The sequence below is a fragment of the Rattus norvegicus genome, chromosome 3 (genome assembly GCF_036323735.1).
Source record: "Rattus norvegicus strain BN/NHsdMcwi chromosome 3, GRCr8, whole genome shotgun sequence".
Taxonomy (NCBI): Eukaryota; Metazoa; Chordata; class Mammalia; order Rodentia; family Muridae; genus Rattus; species Rattus norvegicus.
The window spans coordinates 72,608,817-72,628,805 of record NC_086021.1 but is presented as its reverse complement, the minus strand read 5'-3'; the positions used below and the strand labels follow the sequence as shown (position 1 = coordinate 72,628,805).

General features: G+C 42.2%; 1 protein-coding gene and 1 long non-coding RNA gene across 3 annotated transcripts in view; one reads left to right on the top strand and one right to left on the bottom strand.

Annotated features, from left to right (window-relative positions):
* Positions 1-7,749: 7,749 nt before the first annotated feature.
* Xirp2 (xin actin-binding repeat containing 2) overlaps positions 7,750-19,989 on the bottom strand; it is an 86,882-nt gene continuing 74,642 nt past the window's right edge. For both annotated transcript variants that reach the window (XM_017591688.3, NM_201989.2), the window contains exon 9: positions 7,750-9,619. In XM_017591688.3, coding sequence (XP_017447177.1) covers positions 8,119-9,619 — 1,501 coding nt within the window. In that variant the 3' untranslated portion in view covers positions 7,750-8,118. The remainder of the gene's footprint in view (positions 9,620-19,989) is intronic.
* On the top strand, positions 13,005-19,042 carry LOC134486373 (uncharacterized). Its single transcript, XR_010065206.1, has 2 exons — positions 13,005-13,569; positions 17,142-19,042. It is a non-coding gene; the product is annotated as an uncharacterized LOC134486373 (long non-coding RNA).

Below are 19,989 nucleotides of genomic sequence, written 5' to 3'. Positions count from 1 at the left end.
CCAATATTCACAGTGAGGTTAAATTGCTTTGAGAGTTTGTCTCTTCCAAAATACCTTCTAACTTCCTGGAGACTGAGACTCAGTATTCATTAGCAATTCTCCACGTTTTTCCTGGAAATTACCCATTTGAATCTGAGTATCTGTAGATAGTTTATGGCTTTAACATCAATCAATATTCTGACAAACAGGTGTTATACTAATCTTAATAGTTGATTTTAAAATAATACATTATATTTAGAAATCATCTTTAGTTCTGAGAGGGATGGGGAGGTGAGAGAGAGGCAGATTGGGGTGGGAGGGAATCTTTCACTTTAAAAACTGATTACCTTTTAAAGGCTCTATTTTGGTGATGGAAAAGCTCTCCTACTCTACAACTGTCCAGAAACCAGCCCGTCATCAGTAGGTAACAAAACAACCAGCAGAGACATACTCTTTTTCTTTAGATTCTCTGAAAAGTTAATATGCCCTTAGACATTACTCTAGAGAGGTGTGTAGAAAATTGTCTGGAGGGAAAGATCCCAGATGCACACAGTGGCTACACGTTTGAGAATGGGCTGTGTGTTCTTTGGAGGATGGCAAACTTGTTTGGGACTTAGTAGTTCCTCTGAAGGGTAAGAAAGGCTCCAGGGATCCCTTGAGCTGTGCTTCTTTTTTTTTTTTTTTGGTTCTATTTTTTCGGAGCTGGGGACCGAACCCAGGGCCTTGCGCTTCCTAGGTAAGCGCTCTACCACTGAGTTAAATCCCCAGCCCGGGCTGTGTGTTTATATTCTTCAGCTTCCCGAATTGTGAGAAAGCCATTGTCCTAATTCAGAGAACGTGCCCGGAGCCTCAAATCTGTCACAAGGATTGATTGTGTGAAAGCTGCAAGACACAATTCAGCACAAATTTTTGGAGATAGAACATTTTTTACAAGATTCATTGGGAAGCCTCATCATGAATAAATAACACAAAAATTCTTATTCTCCAAATCTGCCCCAGCATGGTCTCCTAAATAACACGAAAATTCTTATTCTCCAAATCTTCCCTAGCATGGTCTCCTCTACATAGCACCTCGTCTATCCCAAGTCTACCTTGATAAGAGAACTGTGTTCTCCTAGAATATTAATAACATAAATCTGCTTAATGTAATTCTGTGATTTAAATCCTAAGATAACAATTATTGGGAAATTTTTTCATAGTGCTAATAGTTTTAAGTTTAAAAACTAACAGTGACAGGGTCAGAATTGTGCCCCTCCAAGATTCATATTTAAGATTATGTTTTATAACTGACTTTTTAAAAGAATTTTACACATAAGTCCTGCATGTATATTGTTTCCACAGCTCTCTTCCCCTCCCACTTCTCCTGTGACCTTCCCCCTAATTCACAACAACACTAGTTCAAATAATAAAGGACTTTAAATAAAGCCTTCTGTCTAAATGAAGACATTTTAGGGGTTCAGATCAAGGCTCCTAATAGAGGGAGAATCAAGTTTCTCCAGGCACGAATCTCCTGATCCTTTATTCTGTCTTGCATTGAGCACTTCACATGTACCTACGACCAACAGAGATGGACTTGCCAGTTCTCTCTCTCTCTCTCTCTCTCTCTCTCTCTCTCTCTCTCATCCTCTCTCTCTCTCTCTCTCTCTCTCTCCCTCCCCACACACACATGCATGCGCGCGCACATACACACACTCACAAGAATATATGAATATATAAGTTTTATCATATAAATAAATATATGCATATATAAATATATACATTTAAATATATAAGTATTGATTAACTTTTAACCCATAGTTTGAGATGGCTGGACAGACATTGGTAGCCTTAGAGGCCCTTAGAGTTGGCTTTTGACCCTACCTCCCATTTTCCTAGGAGCATTAGAAAGACAAACATAATTTTAGTCACTCTTTAGGGTTTCTACTGAAAAGAATGTCTGTGAGCCAGGGGCGTGGCATTCTGACCTGCTCCAAAGAGTAATCATTCCTTCCACACTCTTGCTTGCTTCCTTGAGAGTTAATCCAACTCCTCCTCCCATACACCATCAAGAGAAGACCCTAGACTGCAGCTTAGGACCCTTGAGTATTCTACGCATGTCCCTCTGCACAGTTATCTCTCTTCCACCTGGACCTGCGCTCTGCTTCACATAGTTATCTCTCTACTTTTGTAAATCGCCATAAGCCCCGATCTTCAGTTCTCTGGATCAGAGGCAGGAGCCTGGAAATACTTGACTCAACCCGGACCACGGACAACAAAGTTAGATACAGCACGGTGCAGAGTAAAACCAAGGAAAGACGTTTAGGATGTGGCCTCGGTTGAGACCACCCTTGAAGACAGCTTGCTAGTGCATGTTTCAAGCCTCCAGAATTAAATATATTTGTATCGTTTCACTCAGATGTGGTGCTTTGTTTTGACAACCAAAGCAAAGTAATACTCTCCGTGTAACAATAAGAAGTCACTGAATTTTTTTTTTAGTAACTAAGTTTGATATTTAGCTGAAAGAATTTTGTCATAATACAAATGATCTCATTAGTAATAAAACTTGTATTACTACAAGTATTTGGCTTGTTAAAGCATATTTGAATTTTTTTTCAAATTCCAGCATATCAGTCAGAAAAGGCAACTTAGCAAACAGTAATAATAGAATGCCATTTCCAACTTAGGAGTGGTTTTCAAAAAATTATTTGGTATCGTTAATCCCACTGGGCGAGATTAATACGACTACTTTTTTATTCTTGAGCCAATTTTAAAGCAGGGTTTATTAAACACTGGGCAGGTCCATACCCTGGATCCCCAGAGTTAGTCATCAAATTACTTTCGATAGGGACTTATAAAGGCAGAACCTACAAGGCTCTCTACTTCCTACCTCTTCCAGTCAGAGGCAAGATTATATCCTGAATCCCATATTCATAAGCCCACATCCAGGGCTAGCTCAATTGCCCTGCCTCTTTTCTGTAGCATCATGGAGGAAGAGATCTTCTCCCCCTTCCTTTTGCCCTCATCACAGAGGGTGGGTGGGAGAGTTGGCCTCAAATGGGTCATGAGAGCAGAAGACCTGTCCCCACCCCTTACCTGCTACAGCACTGGGGAGAGCCAGGCCCCCGTCTCACCTGGGCAGTATAGTAGAGCTATTCCTGATGACAGGGGTGTGGGTGACCTCAAAGGTGTGAGCATGGGAGAGCTGGTCCTGCAGTTTGTCTGCCATTCCACAGCAAGGCCAACAGAGATTCCCTCATCGACTCTGGCTTTTTGCCACCTATGGTGGACGGCAGGAGGGAGAGTTGACCCTGGGGTCATGAGAGCAAGAGAGAAGACCTAACCCTCACCTGCGGCAGCACTTGGGAAAGCATGACCTCTACCTCACCTGGGCAGCACAGCAAGGCTGGTCCTGGATACCGGGATGGCAGGCCCCCAGTGGGTAAACACAGGAGAACTGGCCCTGACACTTTTCTGCTGTGAAGTAGATGAAGCAGATATCCTCCTCCCCTCCCTAGTCCCTTGCCATCTATGGCAAGCAGGAGAGCTGTCCTTGGGGTTATGAGAGTGGGAGAACTGGCCATGTCCCTTACGGCTACAACCCTTGGAAGAGTGGGCTCTACACTTTGCCTAGGCAACAGAATAGAGCTGTCCCTGACTGTGGGGGCTGCTGATGACCACCCTGAGTGTGAGAACAGACTGACCAGTTTAGGTACTTCTCAGGCCCATATCCAGGGCTCTGAATTGTACCACTCCACCATCTACCCCATTGTTGACCTGCTGGAGCACATGAAGGAGTCAGTCATACAGATCCAAAGCTATAGGATCTCCATGACATAGGGCAACAACAAGATATCCAAGAGGAGCCCCAGTGAGACTGCAGTATTGGTAGAGTAGCAGAAGCCGGAGGCCTAGTATCAGACCAACAAGTCATTGCAATGAACATTTGCCAACAAAGAAGTATAGACCAAAGGGTATACTTTGAGACACACCGTGACACATTGCAGCTTCCACAGTGTGGTTTTTTTTCTCTGTTTTGGGGAGGGGATTGCAAGAGTGAGGATGAGGGGAGGGGAAGATGAGTGTGATTGGGATGCATGGTGTTGAAATTACAAAGAACCAGTAAGAAGTAAAAGAAAAAGAAAGAATACATCTTGTCACACTTCCTGCCTCAGTATTTTCCACCTGTGTGTGATCAAACACGCAGCCTGTGAAACTGAAGCAAGCATGATTGTTTACATCCGTGGAAACACCGAGCTTCTTCTTTTTTTTTTCTGTTGAGAATTTTTTTTTTTATTAACTTGAGTATTTCTTATTTACATTTCGAATGTTATTCCCTTTCCCGGTTTCCGGGCAAACATCCCCCTAATCCCTCCCCCTCCCCTTCCTAATGGGTGTTCCCCTCCCCATCCTCCCCCCATTGCCGCCCTCCCCCCAACAATCATGTTCACTGGGGGTTCAGTCTTAGCAGGACCCAGGGCTTCCCCTTCCACTGGTGCTCTTACTAGGATATTCATTGCTACCTATGAGGTTGGAGCCCAGGGTCAGTCCATGTACAGTCTTTGGGTAGTGGCTTAGTCCCTGGAAGCTCTGGTTGCTTGGCATTGTTGTTCATATGGGGTCTCGAGCCCCTTCAAGCTTTCCAGTTCTTTCTCTGATTCCTTCAACGGGGGTCCCGTTCTCAGTTCAAACACCGAGCTTCTTATCTTACATAAACAGCCCCAGCGTTGTTCAAGGAGCTTATTTGTCCTGGAGCAAGTGGACCAAGCTTATAAGTTGGTGGTATTTTTCTTTCACTGTTCTATTAAGCACAGTATTTTAAACTTAAAACCTAACATGAGCCCTCCCCATATTTACATGAAGAATGAACAGAGGAATTAATACTTTCAGGGATGTAGATATTAGTCTATTTTAATGTTAGGCTTTATATAAGTGCACAGAAACTTCTCTGCTTCAAAGATTAAGTGGAAAAAGTCCGACAAGGGGGCTTTTGTAAACTGAGACTCAAGTTTTTAGGAAGACCACTGGTGTTAAGCATTTATACAGCAAGATAGCATGTCGTGTGTTCTCACGAACTAGTTTTCCTTCTATAGAAACTTTTGGGTTATCTTAGCCTAAGTGGTTTTAGAAATAGTGCTGTGTCATCAGGAATTCATGAAGAACAGTGAAAAGTGTAATAATTCAATTCAAACAAAAATTTGCTGTGATAGCCCCATAGTTTACCATTTTCTTGGCAGGATTTCACAAGTATCTTATTAAATTAGATAGAGATGTGTGTTATGAATTGAATTATAGCCTCATAAAATGTATCTATTGAAGCCCTAATACCTACAGTTACTATATTTGGAAATAAGACTATAAAGATTTGAGAAAGGTTACAGGAAGTCAGACAGGTGGTCCGTAACCCAAGGAGACTTCCATGCTTCATAGAAGAACCAGTGGCCTCTGGGGTGTGAATACAGAAAGGGAAGATAATGTGAGAAACGCAGTGATTAGTCAGGTACCAACAAGCCAAGGAGGAAGCCCTTACAGGGCTTTCGTTTCTGCTTGCCTTTACCTGGACTAGGAACTTCCACTTACCGTGAGGGAGTAAGATTTTGTCATGTAAAATCCCAGGTCATGCAGACTTTTAAGAGGCCGACACCCATGTCCTTGAGTCTGTCTTACTCTCTTTCTGAGAAGCTTTCTTTATATTCACTCCTAAGCTTAATATCTAAAATAAACTCTGTTCTGGTTTAAAACAATATGATCCCCAGTCAATGGCACGTTGCTGCGGAGACAGGACTGTGCAGGTACGTGTAGGTCTCAGATATTATCTGAGAAGTTACTTGCAAGAGGGAATTTGTTACACTGTCGAAAAAGACATTATTTCCAAGAGTGCCTTTTGGTTTTATATTTATAGAAAAATCAATGGTTTGTGTTTATGTAGGAGAATATGGATTAGGTCCGTTTCATACATGTACATTCCAAATTTATGCAAAGCCACTCATTAATATTCATGCTAATTTTTTCTCAGAATCATCAGATGTATTTGAGGAGACAAAGTCAGCAGATGATTTAGAAGCCAAATTTTCAAAAGAATGTTTGTATAACGGGGGGGGGGATAAATCCCATCAAATATGAATTTTAAAAGCCTAACAAACCGTAGCCATAAATCTTTATATTAGTGCAGTCCTTAGACTAAGCAAGAAAATATCAATGCGTAGACTTGAAGGGACTTCTTAAAAAATTTCAATTGAGCTGATTCTGCAGATAGAGTCTACACTATATGGAAGGAAAGCTGAAAATTTTCATTGAATTTTTATAGGCATAATCTGTGATAGTTTAATGAAGGTAGTTATTAACACATCTTCAATAACAATGTTTTTAAACTATAGATCAGTAGGAAACATTATTTCCTCTTAATATAGGTTTGATTTATGTTTTAAACATCATTCTTTGATGTGGGAAAACATAGGTAAGATATCTGCCCCTCCAAAAATTGTGTGAATATGTATCTGTGGTGTCTGTGGAAAAAAATGGGGTCGGTACTGGGTGTCTTCTTCAATCTCAATCCACTTTCTTTCAAAAAAAAATTGAAGAGTTGTTTTATTTCTTTAGTCTTCGAAATGTAAAAACCATACTTTTTTGTCTACCTTGTTTCTCAGATAGTGTCTGCCAGTGATCTCGTTAGGCTGACTGGCTCATAGATTTTAGCCGTCCACCTGTGTCTTCCTCTGTACTCCTGAGAGTTTTAGACATACATTGTTACACATGGCCTTTCTCCCCACCCCCTTCTCCTTTTTTGATGAGGGCAGGGGGAAGAGAGGGGTTTAGTCTTGACATAGACTTCCAGATCACAGTTTGCCATTAAGGGAAGTTAGACACTAATTCAAGCAAAATCTTCAAGCAGAAACCGTGGGGAAATGCAGTTAGATGGCTTGCTGGGCGGTTAATGCTCAACCAGATTCTTAGCACTTTCTGTCTGTTTCTCTCTGTCTTTGTCTCTGTCTCTCTTTTATATTTTTTTCTTTCTTAACAGTTTTATAAAGTCAGAGGCAGTTTTTTCTTCTTTCTTAAGAAATTGAAACATAATTTTTATCCTAAGGAATGGGAATAGCTTCTCTTTCTTGTGTTTGCCTTGATTTGTGTTTCTAAAATTGTTGTTTTTAATTTCTTGATATGACCGTAATTACATCATTTCTCCCTTTCATTTCCTCCCTCCAAACTTCCCAAATACCCCTCCTTGGTCTCTTTAATATTCATGGCCTTGCTTTGCTGTTGCTAATTATTGCTACACACACACACACACACACACTTGTGTATGCACATGTGAATGGATGTATTCCTAAATACAGTAATACAAGCATAGATTGTATCATGTTTCCAGGACCGACTACTCGGTGTGCGGTTCCCTGGAGAAGACTATTTTCTCCAATGTCAGCACTCGTTAGTGCTCTGTAGCTCAGCATGTAGGGCTGAGGTCTCGTGAGCTTTTCCATTTCCGCGTCAGAATGCTTACTGGGGTTGTTTCTGATTGGCTTATGTTCTGGAAGCATTGTTGATGAGCGTTCATGGGGGGGGGGTGTTGCCTCCAGCGTTCCTTGGCTTTTGACATGGGTCCTGGAGAATCTGGATACCAGGCCTCATGTTTACCAGCCAAATAGTTTATCTGCAGAGATCTGCCTGCCTCTGCTTCCATGAGCACTGGGATTAAAGGTGTGAGCAACCACTTCCGCCAGCCTCTTAAATATTTTTCAAATGTTATGGTAATATATAGGACAGAGGGGAAAAAAAGAGCCAGATTCACAGGAGTTTGCATCTCAGTTGACAAAATTTTATTTCATCAGAAAATATAGAGAAGGTATAAGAGTGGCGATGAACACCAGCGGTGCAGACTCTCTCCCACTTTAAGATACAGAAAACCGTAGCCCATGCGCCATTTGAGAAGAAAACACGGTCACCATGTTTCATCTCAGCATTTCATTAAGATCCAAACTAGTCTCAAGTGAATGGTGGAAAAGAATTATGGAGTGCGATACAAGAAATAATGTGCTGTGAAGGGTGAGATTATGAAACGTGATCTTTACAAACTCATCAAAAGGTTAGCGATGATCCCGAGGTCTTCTCCGAGAACATTCTCCCTCAGTGCCCGAGCATGAACTGCAAGTGGCCAAAGACTTTTCAGTCAGCCTCACTGTCGCTGTAGCACCTGTCCCGTTTAATCTGCTCTTCCACAGTCAGATGTTGAGCCTGGCACTGCATGCTGGGAAACACAGGCTTAGCCGCACTCTCTTGGCTCTGAGCATCAAAACACATTTTTCCACCATGCCGAGCCGCTCCTGCAGTTTCACCATGCCAGCATTTGACATTTTTCCCGAGTTCTCTTAAATACAAGCATGACATATTTTTAAGTTGATCAACAGAATCTATTAAATCACACCCAAGGATGTTATGTTTCTTGGAAAAAGAAGTGATTTTCACAGTGTTAGAGAAGAAAAGGTGTACATTCTTGTTATTTTCATGGTTTCCTTTAATGTGTAAGGGGTTTACTTCGTTAGAGACTGCAAGGCTTTCCCCTTTAACTGATAAGCCCTGCTGGAAGCCGGGCTCCAGTGCCAGCTGCATGGGACTGCCTGCAGTCCCTCTGTCAGCCTTGCCCTCCAGAGCCAAGGCTAGGACATTCTTGGAGGACGACTTTTGAGACTCAAATATACCCAGTAACTCTGAGATTCTAGAGGCATTGTTAAACTTTTTAATTTGGTATTCATTTGTGTAATAGTTTGCTTCACTGGCTGTCTGTAGTACATGAGGATATTCTGAAATAGATGTCTGCTGCCTGCCATTATTCAAGGATGAGACAGCTACAGAATTGTTATTGTTATTGTTATTGAAGTTCTCCCTATGATTTTCTGGCCCCACCTCATCGTCATCATCGGTGTTTGTAACTTGTAAAATGTCTGCACTGTCAGGTTCATTAGCACGAGCATTCTTTTCCTTTCCATCACTCTGAGCATGCGCATTATGGTCGTTAAGCTCCATCCCACTTTTTCTCTTACTCCTCAAGCCCTCTGCATCTTTCAGCGTATCCTGCGCCTTTCCCTTTGCTTCTTTCTCATCATTTCTTTCTTCGTACCCTTTTATTTCTTTGATGCCTGTAATGTCCTCTTTCTGACAAATGCGTTGGCAGGGTTGCAAGTCAGGGAGGTGATCTTGTTCTTGCCCCTGACTCTCCAACATTTTCACGTGTTCGGTCAGTGACTCCCTTTTAAATTCTGAGGGAACAGGGATGGTCAACTCAGGTGGCCATTTAGCTTTATTCACTTTGAGTTCTTCCTCAGGGGGAGAGTTTTTCTTAGGCATCTCCTGACAGGGAGGCCAAACAATTTTTAATTTCCCCCTCTCCCCCCATTTTCTCAAACCATTGTCTTGCCGCTTGCTGTTACAAGCGTCTGCATGTACAGCAAGATCCCCAAGCAAGAGGATATCTGCTGTAGGGTTTTCCCGAGCATCGGGCTCTCCGCTGGGAATAGAATCAACTAAGCTGCTTTGGTTTTTGCAATTCCACCGGTCTTTATGTTGCTTGTGTCCAAAACCTTCATCATAATTTCCTTTAGACTTGAAAAGTTGTTTAAAGTGAGGCTTGCAGTATATTTGTCCGTGAAGTGATGCGTAATTTCCCAAACTGCCAAAAGAAAAGAAACGTTATTCAGCGTTCTATATACTTACTGTAAATTCACAGAGAATTGCAGAAGTATTGTAGTAATGAGTCAGCGATTCAGTAAAACCCATGTGCGACCCAAAGGAATGGTCCGGCTAACTGAAATTCCTGTTAGATGAGTTATTATCAGTACGTGCTGTGATGTATGACTTTCAGGACTGAGAATCTCAACCCGTATATCACCAGGGTTGTAATCGGTGTTGTCAGAGTCTGTCCATGCCGTTAGACTGATGGGCCCAAACCTGTGTAACACTATGACCTCTGAGCCTAGAGTCCAGACCCAGAATGACCTGTGCCAAGAACTGTTCTGCTAGCACTACCAAACATTTAATAAAATATAAAGACAGAAAAGAACTCTGTGAACCTTTAATACCAGTACTTGGGGGACAGAGGCGGGCGGATCTCTGCGAGTTTGAGGGCAGCTTGGTCTACACAGTGTGCTCTAGGATAGTCAGAGATACACAGTGAGATTTTTAATCACTCAAACAAAACCACCACCACCACAATCAACAACAACAACAACAACAAAACAACAAAGAGTTTGTCTCTTTGAAAAGAGAATGTGTCATATAGACGAGAAAATTGGATAAGCAGACTGTTCCAATACTTTATACCAGAAGGAAATGAAATAAATCATTTGAGGCGTTTGATATAGTCAGTGAAAGTAAATATTACTCAAAGATTTTAAGATACCAGTGTGAGCAAAAAATGCCTTTTTACCACAGAGGGCTCAGGCTGAATGTTACCAGCATAATAGAATTTAAGGAATACTGCCTCTACCAAATCACTTTCTGATGAGTGCCATAGCAAATACGCCTGAATAACTAGAATGCCTAGAGTAGCACCGGGTTAGACTTGGCACTAATAAATATCACGATACTTGGAGCATGAAATGAAAGGTTAAGAGAGCAGAGAGGGAACTGTGTGTAGTCAGCGTCTAAATGACCTGGCGTGGACCATCGGTAACTTTTTCTTTTTTAGAAAATAGAGAGTAGGTGAATGAAATCACATGTAAATTTTATAAATCTGGTCAATAGATTAGCATTATTAGTACATTTTAATTGCTCAATGACTTTAAACTTTTTTTTAAAAAAATGTATATCTTGTCTGTTGTATGCATGTTCACTAGGTGAGTGCCTGGTTCACTAAAGGAGGCCAGAAGAGGGAGTCAGGCCCACTGGAATCTGTATCCAGAAAGGTGAGAGCAGCCATGTGGTTGCTGGCCTCTTGTCCTTTAGGCTGGCCATGAACTGTGGGATAACTTGAACCTAAGGGCCAGGATTACAGGCGTGTACTAATGACATTCTTAATGATGCAGGACTCTGTTATAAACCCAGGACCTTGTGCATGTTACATAAACACTCTACCATCTCAACGGCATTCCAAGCTCCAATCCACGGCTAAGTGAATGAATATAAGGCACTCTAATTCTAAGTCGGTTATGATGCTTTAATAGTACCTGGCATTGAATCGGGGGCCATCCATGTGCTAGACATGTGCTCTGATACTGAGGTACACATCAGTCCCACTTTTCACATGTTATTTTCAGATAGGGTGTCATTAGGTTTCCCTCAAAGCGGTCTTGGGCGGCTTAGAACAAGAACAAGGCTTAGTTTGTTGTGAATGGTAAATCCCGTTTAAATCTTTAAATGTCTTCTGCATTTCTTCTTTCCTCATGATCTATTTGTTAAAGGCACAGAGCATTTGATCTGGCCCCATCTTCTTTATGTTTGAGGAATGAAGGAAAGGACACACACACACACACACACACACACACACACACACACACGCGCGCATCTAGTATAATATATGTAAACCTCTATTAGTTCTTCCCACTAAAAAGGCATAGAAACAAACCTGAAAGAGTAGAATGGGCATCAAGAGCGTTAACATAAAGTCACACATGTCATTAGAGCAGAGGCTTCCAACTTTCCTAATGCAGCGACCCTTTAACTCAGTTCTTCATGTCATGGTGACTCCGGCCATGAAATTATTCTCCTTGCCACTTCATAACTGTAATTTTGCTACTGTTACGAATCATAATGTAAATATCTGTTTTCTCGTGGTCTTAGGCTACCCTTGTGAAAGGGTCCTTTGACACCCAAGGGGGTCGAGACCAATATGTTGAGTCAAAGATGCCTTACAGAAATTATGGAATCAGCCCTTGCACAGGAAATGTAAAGCGAGGCTGCAACTGTCAGATAAAGAGGAATTCCCTAAAGTCTATTACGGTCATGACAAAAGCACTCTGCAGATAGCTGCAAGAGAAGAGATTTCTCTGTCCAGGGGGAAGAAGAGGTGAGGCCCTGTCAGTGTACTTGACTGAAGGCAATCGACCATCGCCAACCACACACACAGGTTTAGTAAGTTTGTGAAGACCATCCTTTTCCTTCCCTAAAAAGTAGTCACTTGGCCAAGTAGAGTGTAGACCTGTAGGTCTAATGCAGAATCTAGTTCTGTCAGTTTGGAAGTTCGCAGGGCAAGGAGGAGCCTGAACTGCTTGGTGAGCGTGCAATCAGCCACTTCAGACTGGACCACTCCATAGGCCAAATGTTCTGTGCTCTAAACATGCTGTGAGGCAAGAAGGGAATGCAGTGGGAGATAAAAATAATTATGATATACAACAAAATAAAAAAAATAAAATACAGTACTAGAAAATACACATAGCAGGAACGGTTAAGTGAAAAGACATATTCACATGAGTCACTTTTAGTCATGGGAATGAGTGCATCTCATGTTTAAAAGCGGAATACACAAGAGTCTTCCCGAATTCAGCTCGAAGAATTCTATTTCTTTACCTAGTTTACAAAGTGGTCATGATGTAATGATTCATGATACCTTGCTTTTGGCTTGTTTGACTTTCTTTGTATTTTTGATTGATTGCTTAAAAAATATTAGTCTTTGATTATGTAATTTTGAGTCTTTGTTGAATGTCGGCCTTGACTAGGTGTTGGAAAGCAAAGAGTAGTACCATCAGTGTGGAAGAGAATTATATTACGTTGTGTTCACAGCAGGGAAAAGTGCAAGAAATGCTTTGAGGAATACTTGGGAAGGATATCTGACCTGTCCATGAGAGACACATGATTCTTCATGGATGGGATAGCCTTAGCTAAGGTCTGAAGAATGAATAAACATTACCCTGATAGAGATCTGGCAGGTGGATATGAAAAACCCTTAGAAGGAGTAGGGATAGCACATGGTACTTGCTAGAATTTAGGAGAAAAATTGCCATGAATTGGAGCTGGAAGGAAATAATTCTGCTTGGAAAGTAACACATAACTGGGAAGGATTAGGGATGCTTGAACTGGTAAGAAACAAGAGCTTCATTTGAACTGCATGTTAGATATTTTTTTAATGGACAGAATGTAGAGAGCGGCGCGGCGAAACAAAGATGGCGCCGACATCCAGCCTTGTCTGGATATAAACGACTTACTGCGCATGTGCAGGCTTGTCCCCTTGCTAGGGCTCCCTCTAGTGGTGAACAGCGGTACTGCACATGTGCGGTTTATGCACCAGGTGTTAGTTGACCGTTAATATGCTAATGAGGTGATTCATTCTCCGCCAATCCCTGGAGGACAAGTAGTGGGGTGATCCAAGCCCCACCAATCCCTGAGAGATAATTAGCATACTGTTGTCTATATAAGCTGAGCGATTTTGCTGCTCGGGGTCCCTGTTCAGAAGAGCTGTAACACTGAGAAGAGCTGTAACACTGAGAAGAGCTGTAACACTAAGAAGAGCTGTAACACAGTAAAGGCTTGCTCGCAGAAGAATCCTGTTGCCGCGCGTCGTTCTTGCTGGCGGGACATTGGGCGCGCGACAAGTGGTGCCGAGACCCGGGAACCAACATCGCCGGTGCCAGGGGACCCTTCAGTGTGCTGAAGAGGATTCAGAACTGCGAGAAGGTAAATTAAAAGGTAAGCTTCGAGAGGCATGCCCCTTTTTGGAAGAGAGCATGTCAGAAACGGAGCAGAGTGAGAAATTAGGCTTCGAGAGGCATGCCCCTTTTTGGATTTAAGAGAGCATGTCAGAAACAGAGCAGAGGCAGAAACGGAGCAGAGTGAGAAATTAGCAGCTCAAATTAGGAGCTCGCAAAAAGAAAAAGGTTACTAAAACAAAAGTGAAAGAGATACAAAAGGCAGAAGAAATGCCGCTGGAGGAAAAAATAAGAGTGCCCTGGAGGACGAAGTACAAGTCATCCGGAGAGGATACTTTGTATCCATTAAAAGAATTAGAAGCCTTAGAACTGGCTGGCAGTGACTCTGAGCAAGAGTTGTCAGAGTCCGAGGAGGAGGAATTAGAGGAAGACGCAGCCATATATGAGGAAGAAAGATATGGGCCTAGGTGGAGAGCCACTGTGAAGAAACCTAAAGTTATGGATCCTTTGTGGGCAAGGCTGGTAATTTTGTTTCTTTTTTTCTTTGTGTGGGATAGAGAAGCCACAGACGGCAAGCTTAAGCCCGGACCAAAACCTCTTTGGCAAATGGTCCCTGCCTGCTTAGAGGATAAACAATGTGAGGAAGCCGTTAGAGCCGTTAGGACAGGTCAGAGGGTCCTTGCAGAGCAACAAAGTATGTCAGAGGGAGAAAAGGTCTCCAAAGAAAAAAAGAAAAGAAAAGGAGATAAAAGGAACAGAGAGAAGGCAGAGATAAAAAAAAGAGGATAATCAGGACCAGGAAACAAATAAGATATATTCTTTAAAAGCCTTGACCTTAGAAATGTCAGACAATCTAGAAAGCATCACCGACAGCTTAGAGAAAGTGAAACTAAAGGTAGAACCATCGGGTCCCGGGCCTCCCGCAGAGCAACAAAAGGAAGCGCAGGACTCGACCTCAGTTCGACCACCAGACTCGTATTGACCCCTCGAATGGGAACTCAGGTGGTGGATACAGATTTTAAAGGCCCCAGTAAGCAGAATTCAGAAGGATCACAGAAACTGAAAGCATGTGCAAAGATAAAGATTTGGGGTAGTGGTAGTGGACAAGGTAATAATGGTAAAATGTTTTTGTGTATGTGTTCTTTTAGAGTTATGTTAAAATCTAGAGAAGCAAAGTCGATTCTCATAGATGCTTCTAGGCTTTGGACCCTGACTAGAGACAGTTTACACCCTGGACAAGAGAGAGAATGGGGTTGAGAAAAACATTCCTCCCGAACTCTCCACAGATGCTTTGGCAAAAGAAGGAAATGAGCTTAAACTTTTTGGAGCTCTCCTGGGAACAGAAGGAGGTGGGAGACGTCTTGCCTCCTTGCTGGCTCCTATTGGAGAAGTGCTTATTTCTGGTTCTGGGTTCTTTAGGTAGAATGTTTGGGTCCTTTTGGTGGAACACCATCTAGTTCTTTTCCTCTGTGTCTATTGTCTGTCCTTGGTGCACCAAGCTGTCCATGTATGTCAATTTATGTCTGGGTTTTGCTTCTCCTTGCTTGAATGTTTTGTGTTTCATGTTTAAAAGAAAAGGTTAAAATTTTAAATGCTGGTTGATTCACCCATTGATGTAGCTTTAACTCCTTTCAAGAAAGGAACAAATAAATAAAAAGTTTCAATTGGCTTTTGGAGCCTGCATCTGTAGCTAGAAGCCTAAGTCGGCTGGGCAAGCTCCCCAGGGGGCTGGCTAAATGTTTACATTAGCCGATCCTAAAGACACAAGGAGCTTCACAGCTTCTAAGGAAATGGAACTGATAGAAAAGTCTTTGACTGTGATTATTGGACTCAACAGGTGACAAGGTGTTTCTCTTAAAACTACAGCTAGAAAAAGTAAAAATGGTGATTGATTTAAATATTAAAGGTATGTGTAGCCACTTCATTTTTGTTTTCTGATTGGTTTTAAATGAATGAATATTCTCTACATGCCTTGGTTATGGACTATTGGCTTTTAAGTTATTGGATATGATTTAAAAAATGTAACATTGGAGGAAAGTAGAAGATTAGAAAAGGCAATGCTAAGAAGGTACAAGGAAAAGGAAGATCTGCTTTTGTGTATACTAAGAACCTTTTGTCAGCCTACAGGTGTGCTATGGCAACAAGGTCCACTTCTTTGGATTTATCCCCATACTTCTCCAAATAAGACCCTTGAATATTACACTTCTGCTGTTGCACAGCTTGCTGTGTTAGGCGTTAAATCTTGTATTCAGCATTTTGGTATTTTACCCAAGAAAATTATTATACCATATACAACAGCTCAAATAGAAACATTGTGTGCCTTGATAGATGATTGGGCCATATTACGCTGTAGTTTTGATGGAGAGTTTGACAATCATTATCCTAAGGATCCTTTGCTACAATTTTTTTTTTACTGAACATCCAGTGATCTTTCCTAAGATCACTGCCTCAGAGCCTTTGCCAGAGCCTTTGTTAGATATTTATACAGATGGCTCCAAAACAGGTGTAGGTGCCGATATGGTTGATTCTCAAGAACCAGTATTAATTCAATACAGTCCAGGTACCCCCTAAATTACAGAACATAAAATTGTATTGAAAGTTTTCAAAAGATTTCATGATTATTTTAATTTAATTTCTGATTCTGCTTATGTAGTTAATGCTGTGCACTCACTTGAAATTGCAGGGCCAATTCGGTCAAGTAGTACCGTATGTCAAATTCTTTTAGAATTACAAAATTTGATTTGGGCCAGAAAAAATAAAATTTTTATACAACATATTCAAGCCCATACTAATTTGCCTGGTCCCATGACCAGTAATAACACCCTGGTGGATGCTAGTACTCATAGAGAGTTTATTTTTCATGCCACTCCGGTTGATCTCGCTAGAGGATTTCATCAAAAGTTTCATGTACCTGCTTTTACTCTTCAACAAAAATTTAAAATCTCTAGAGCTGCAGCTCGTGATGTGGTGTTAAGTTGCCAAAATTGTGTTCAATTTCACCACCCTCCTCATGTGGGTATTAACCCTCGTGGTCTGATCCAGCTAAAACTTTGGCAGATGGATGTCACACACATATCTCAATTTGGAAATTTAAAATATGCTCATGTTTCTGTTGATACCTGTTCTGGTATTATACACGCTACTCTGATGACTGGTGAAAAGGCTCGTAATGCCATTAGCCATTGCTTAAAGGCATGGGCAGCCTGGGGAAAGCCTGATAGTCTCAAGACAGACAACAGGCCTGCCTACACTGCAAAGTCCTTTCAGGCATTTTGCCAGACAATGCAGGTCAAACATACTACAAGATTGCCATACAATCCCCAAGGTCAAGGAATTGTGGAAAGAGTACATCGTACCTTAAAAGAGCTTATACAAAAACAAAAAGGGGGAATTGCCAGCAGCTGAACACCAAAAGAACAACTTTCTTTAGCTCTTTTTACTCTAAATTTCTTAATTCTGGATGCGCATGGCCGTTCTGCCACGGATCGACATGCTGCTACTACACCTATAACTAATGTAGAAGTAAAGTGGAAGGATGTCTTAACTGATGAATGGCGTGGCCCAGATCCCGTGATTTCGAGATCTAGGGGAGCGATTTGTGTTTTTCCGCAGAATCAAGAAAATCCAATTTGGGTACCTGAGCGTTTGACTCGAAAATTGCCTTCTGCTCTTCCTGAAGATGAGACTACGAACCCTACTATTACTACTGGGAATGGTAATACAGGTTAATTCTCTCACCCTGTGGGCTATTGCCAGATCCTGGCCAGTACCCATGCCAGTTCATAGCAATTCTACTGTTTTGAGAATAAGACTGACAAGCATAATCTCTGGTCTTGGTTTCAATGGGTGCTGTCCAATGAGCAAGGGGCATATACATCCCTGACCCCCTTTGCTAGGTTGATGGGAGAGAACTTCGTGCTGTATAATGTTTCAGCTACCAGAAAAAGGTGATACCAGGTTGATCAATATTCAATATAATAACCTCTTGGTAAATAATACTGCCACTAGTACTTCAGTATGTGCTAGATCACCTTTTTTCTGATAAGCACTAATGTAAGCAGTGGTGCTTTAAATTGTAATAGCTCTGATGTAGTCTGCTATTTAGCTGAATGCTGGGATGGCACTAATGACACCGCAGTGATGGTTAAGATTCCCTCCTTTTGTGCCAATCCCAGTGGAGGCAAACCCAGATAGCTTTCCTATTCTTAATTTGCTGAGAGCCAAAAGAGATTTTGGAATTACGGCAGCCATAATTTCAGCCATTGTGCTGTCTGCTGCCGCAGCTACCACAGCTGAAATCGCTATGACCAATCAAATACAGACGGCTGAGACTGTCAATCAGATTGTAGAAAGAACTGCAGTGGTGCTAGAGATACAAGAAGAATTTAATACCCATTTGGCATCTGGCCTTCTATTAGCCAATCAAAGGATAGATTTAGTTCAAGAACAAATTGAAGCACTGTATCATATGACACAGCTGTCTTGTGTTTCCTCCCTTAGAGGTTTATGCATTATTCCTTTGTGAGCTAACTTTTCTCAGAATTTTCAACAGAGCAAAGAAATCTCGAATTATCTGAAAGGAAACTGGTCCATGAAAGCAGAGCAACTATCAAGACAATTGCTGATGCAGATTGCTGTCCTCAACAGCACTAGGCTGGACCCCATCACAGTTGAAGACTTTACCTCATGGATTACAAATGCTTTCTCCCTTTTCAAGGAGTGGGCGGGCATGTTTGTCCCGGGGAGCTATTGTCCTCCTGGGATGCGGAGTTGGTCTCTGGCTTATTGGCTGTTTAAAAAGAGAACATGCCAGACACAAAATGGTTGTTTACCAGGCTATGACCACCGTTAAAAAGGGTGCTTCTCCCAACATATGGCTGGCCTCTTTGAAAGATCAAGAGTTCGCCCTAGATCATTTTTGTCACAGTCATGTGGAGTCATTGTATCCAGGGACGGGCAACTTTCCTCGAACTCGGACCAACCTAAGACACGGGGCCCGGTGGCGATAGAGTAACTCTATGACGGGTAAGGCTGAGTTTGGATGAGAACGACCTAAGACAGGAGCAATGACAAGATTGACGTGACACCCAGATCTAGACCAGTCATTTTATTAAACAAAAAAGGGGGAGATGTAGAGAGCGGCGCGGCGAAACAAAGATGGCGCCGACATCCAGCCTTGTCTGGATATAAACGACTTACTGCGCATGTGCAGGCTTGTCCCCTTGCTAGGGCTCCCTCTAGTGGTGAACAGCGGTACTGCACATGTGCGGTTTATGCACCAGGTGTTAGTTGACCGTTAATATGCTAATGAGGTGATTCATTCTCCGCCAATCCCTGGAGGACAAGTAGTGGTGTGATCCAAGCCCCACCAATCCCTGAGAGATAATTAGCATACTGTTGTCTATATAAGCTGAGCGATTTTGCTGCTCGGGGTCCCTGTTCAGAAGAGCTGTAACACTGAGAAGAGCTGTAACACTAAGAAGAGCTGTAACACAGTAAAGGCTTGCTCGCAGAAGAATCCTGTTGCCGCGCGTCGTTCTTGCTGGCGGGACATTGGGCACGCGACACAGAAGAAGCTAGTTTATGTTTTAAACAGAGAAGTGACTTCAGATTTTTTCGTTAGAAAGATCCTTTCATTATATTATAGAACACAGTCTTAGGGCAGATTTTTGGTGGTGGTGCTGGTAAGAGATATGAACACAGGGAGGTCAAATCTCTAGCTATGCTGGCTGTGGTATTCACCCAAGTGAGAGACAATAGCGACTGGGATGGCCAAATGTGCACAGCTTAGGAGGGAGGTGTATGAGTCCTAAAATTAAAAAAGTGGGGTATGGCTTGGGTACAAGGGGTGAAGGAGAATGGTAAGTGAATGGTAACTTCGTCACAGCATTGACAGAGATTAAACTCAGAATGAACGTCAACAGTGTGAAGGAAAAGGGTCCCATTGATGTTGTTAGGCAGAGACATTGATGTCATTAAGCTTGCAGAGATATCCATTATTGGATATAAGCATTTAATGAGCAAAGGTGCAATCTGGCCCAGCAGTCCACATTTCAGAGTCATCCCCCTGTGCAAGATTGTTTAAGTTACAAGACTGTATGGGATTCACCAGAAGGAAAAAGAACCAATGAGAAGAATATAACCACACTGCTGGCTTCTGAAGAGCTCTAGCACCTCACTGATGGTCAGAAAGAGTCGCCCACCCAGCTGCCTGTGCTCCTGGGAGTGGAGGAGCATTGTTAGGTTGTGTCGTCATAGAAACCAAGGGAGAATAACTTTGCAATGAGGAATATTTGACACTGCCAATTAAAGCCGGGAAAGTGCTAGTCTGAAAGGTGCACATTAGATTCAGCAAAATAGATTCCCCTTCAGCATTGCAAACTACAGCCTTACCAAGTGTCACCTTCATTTAGATGCACGAACTTTGAGAGATATGGAAGAGGCAAGCTCCTGCCACTCT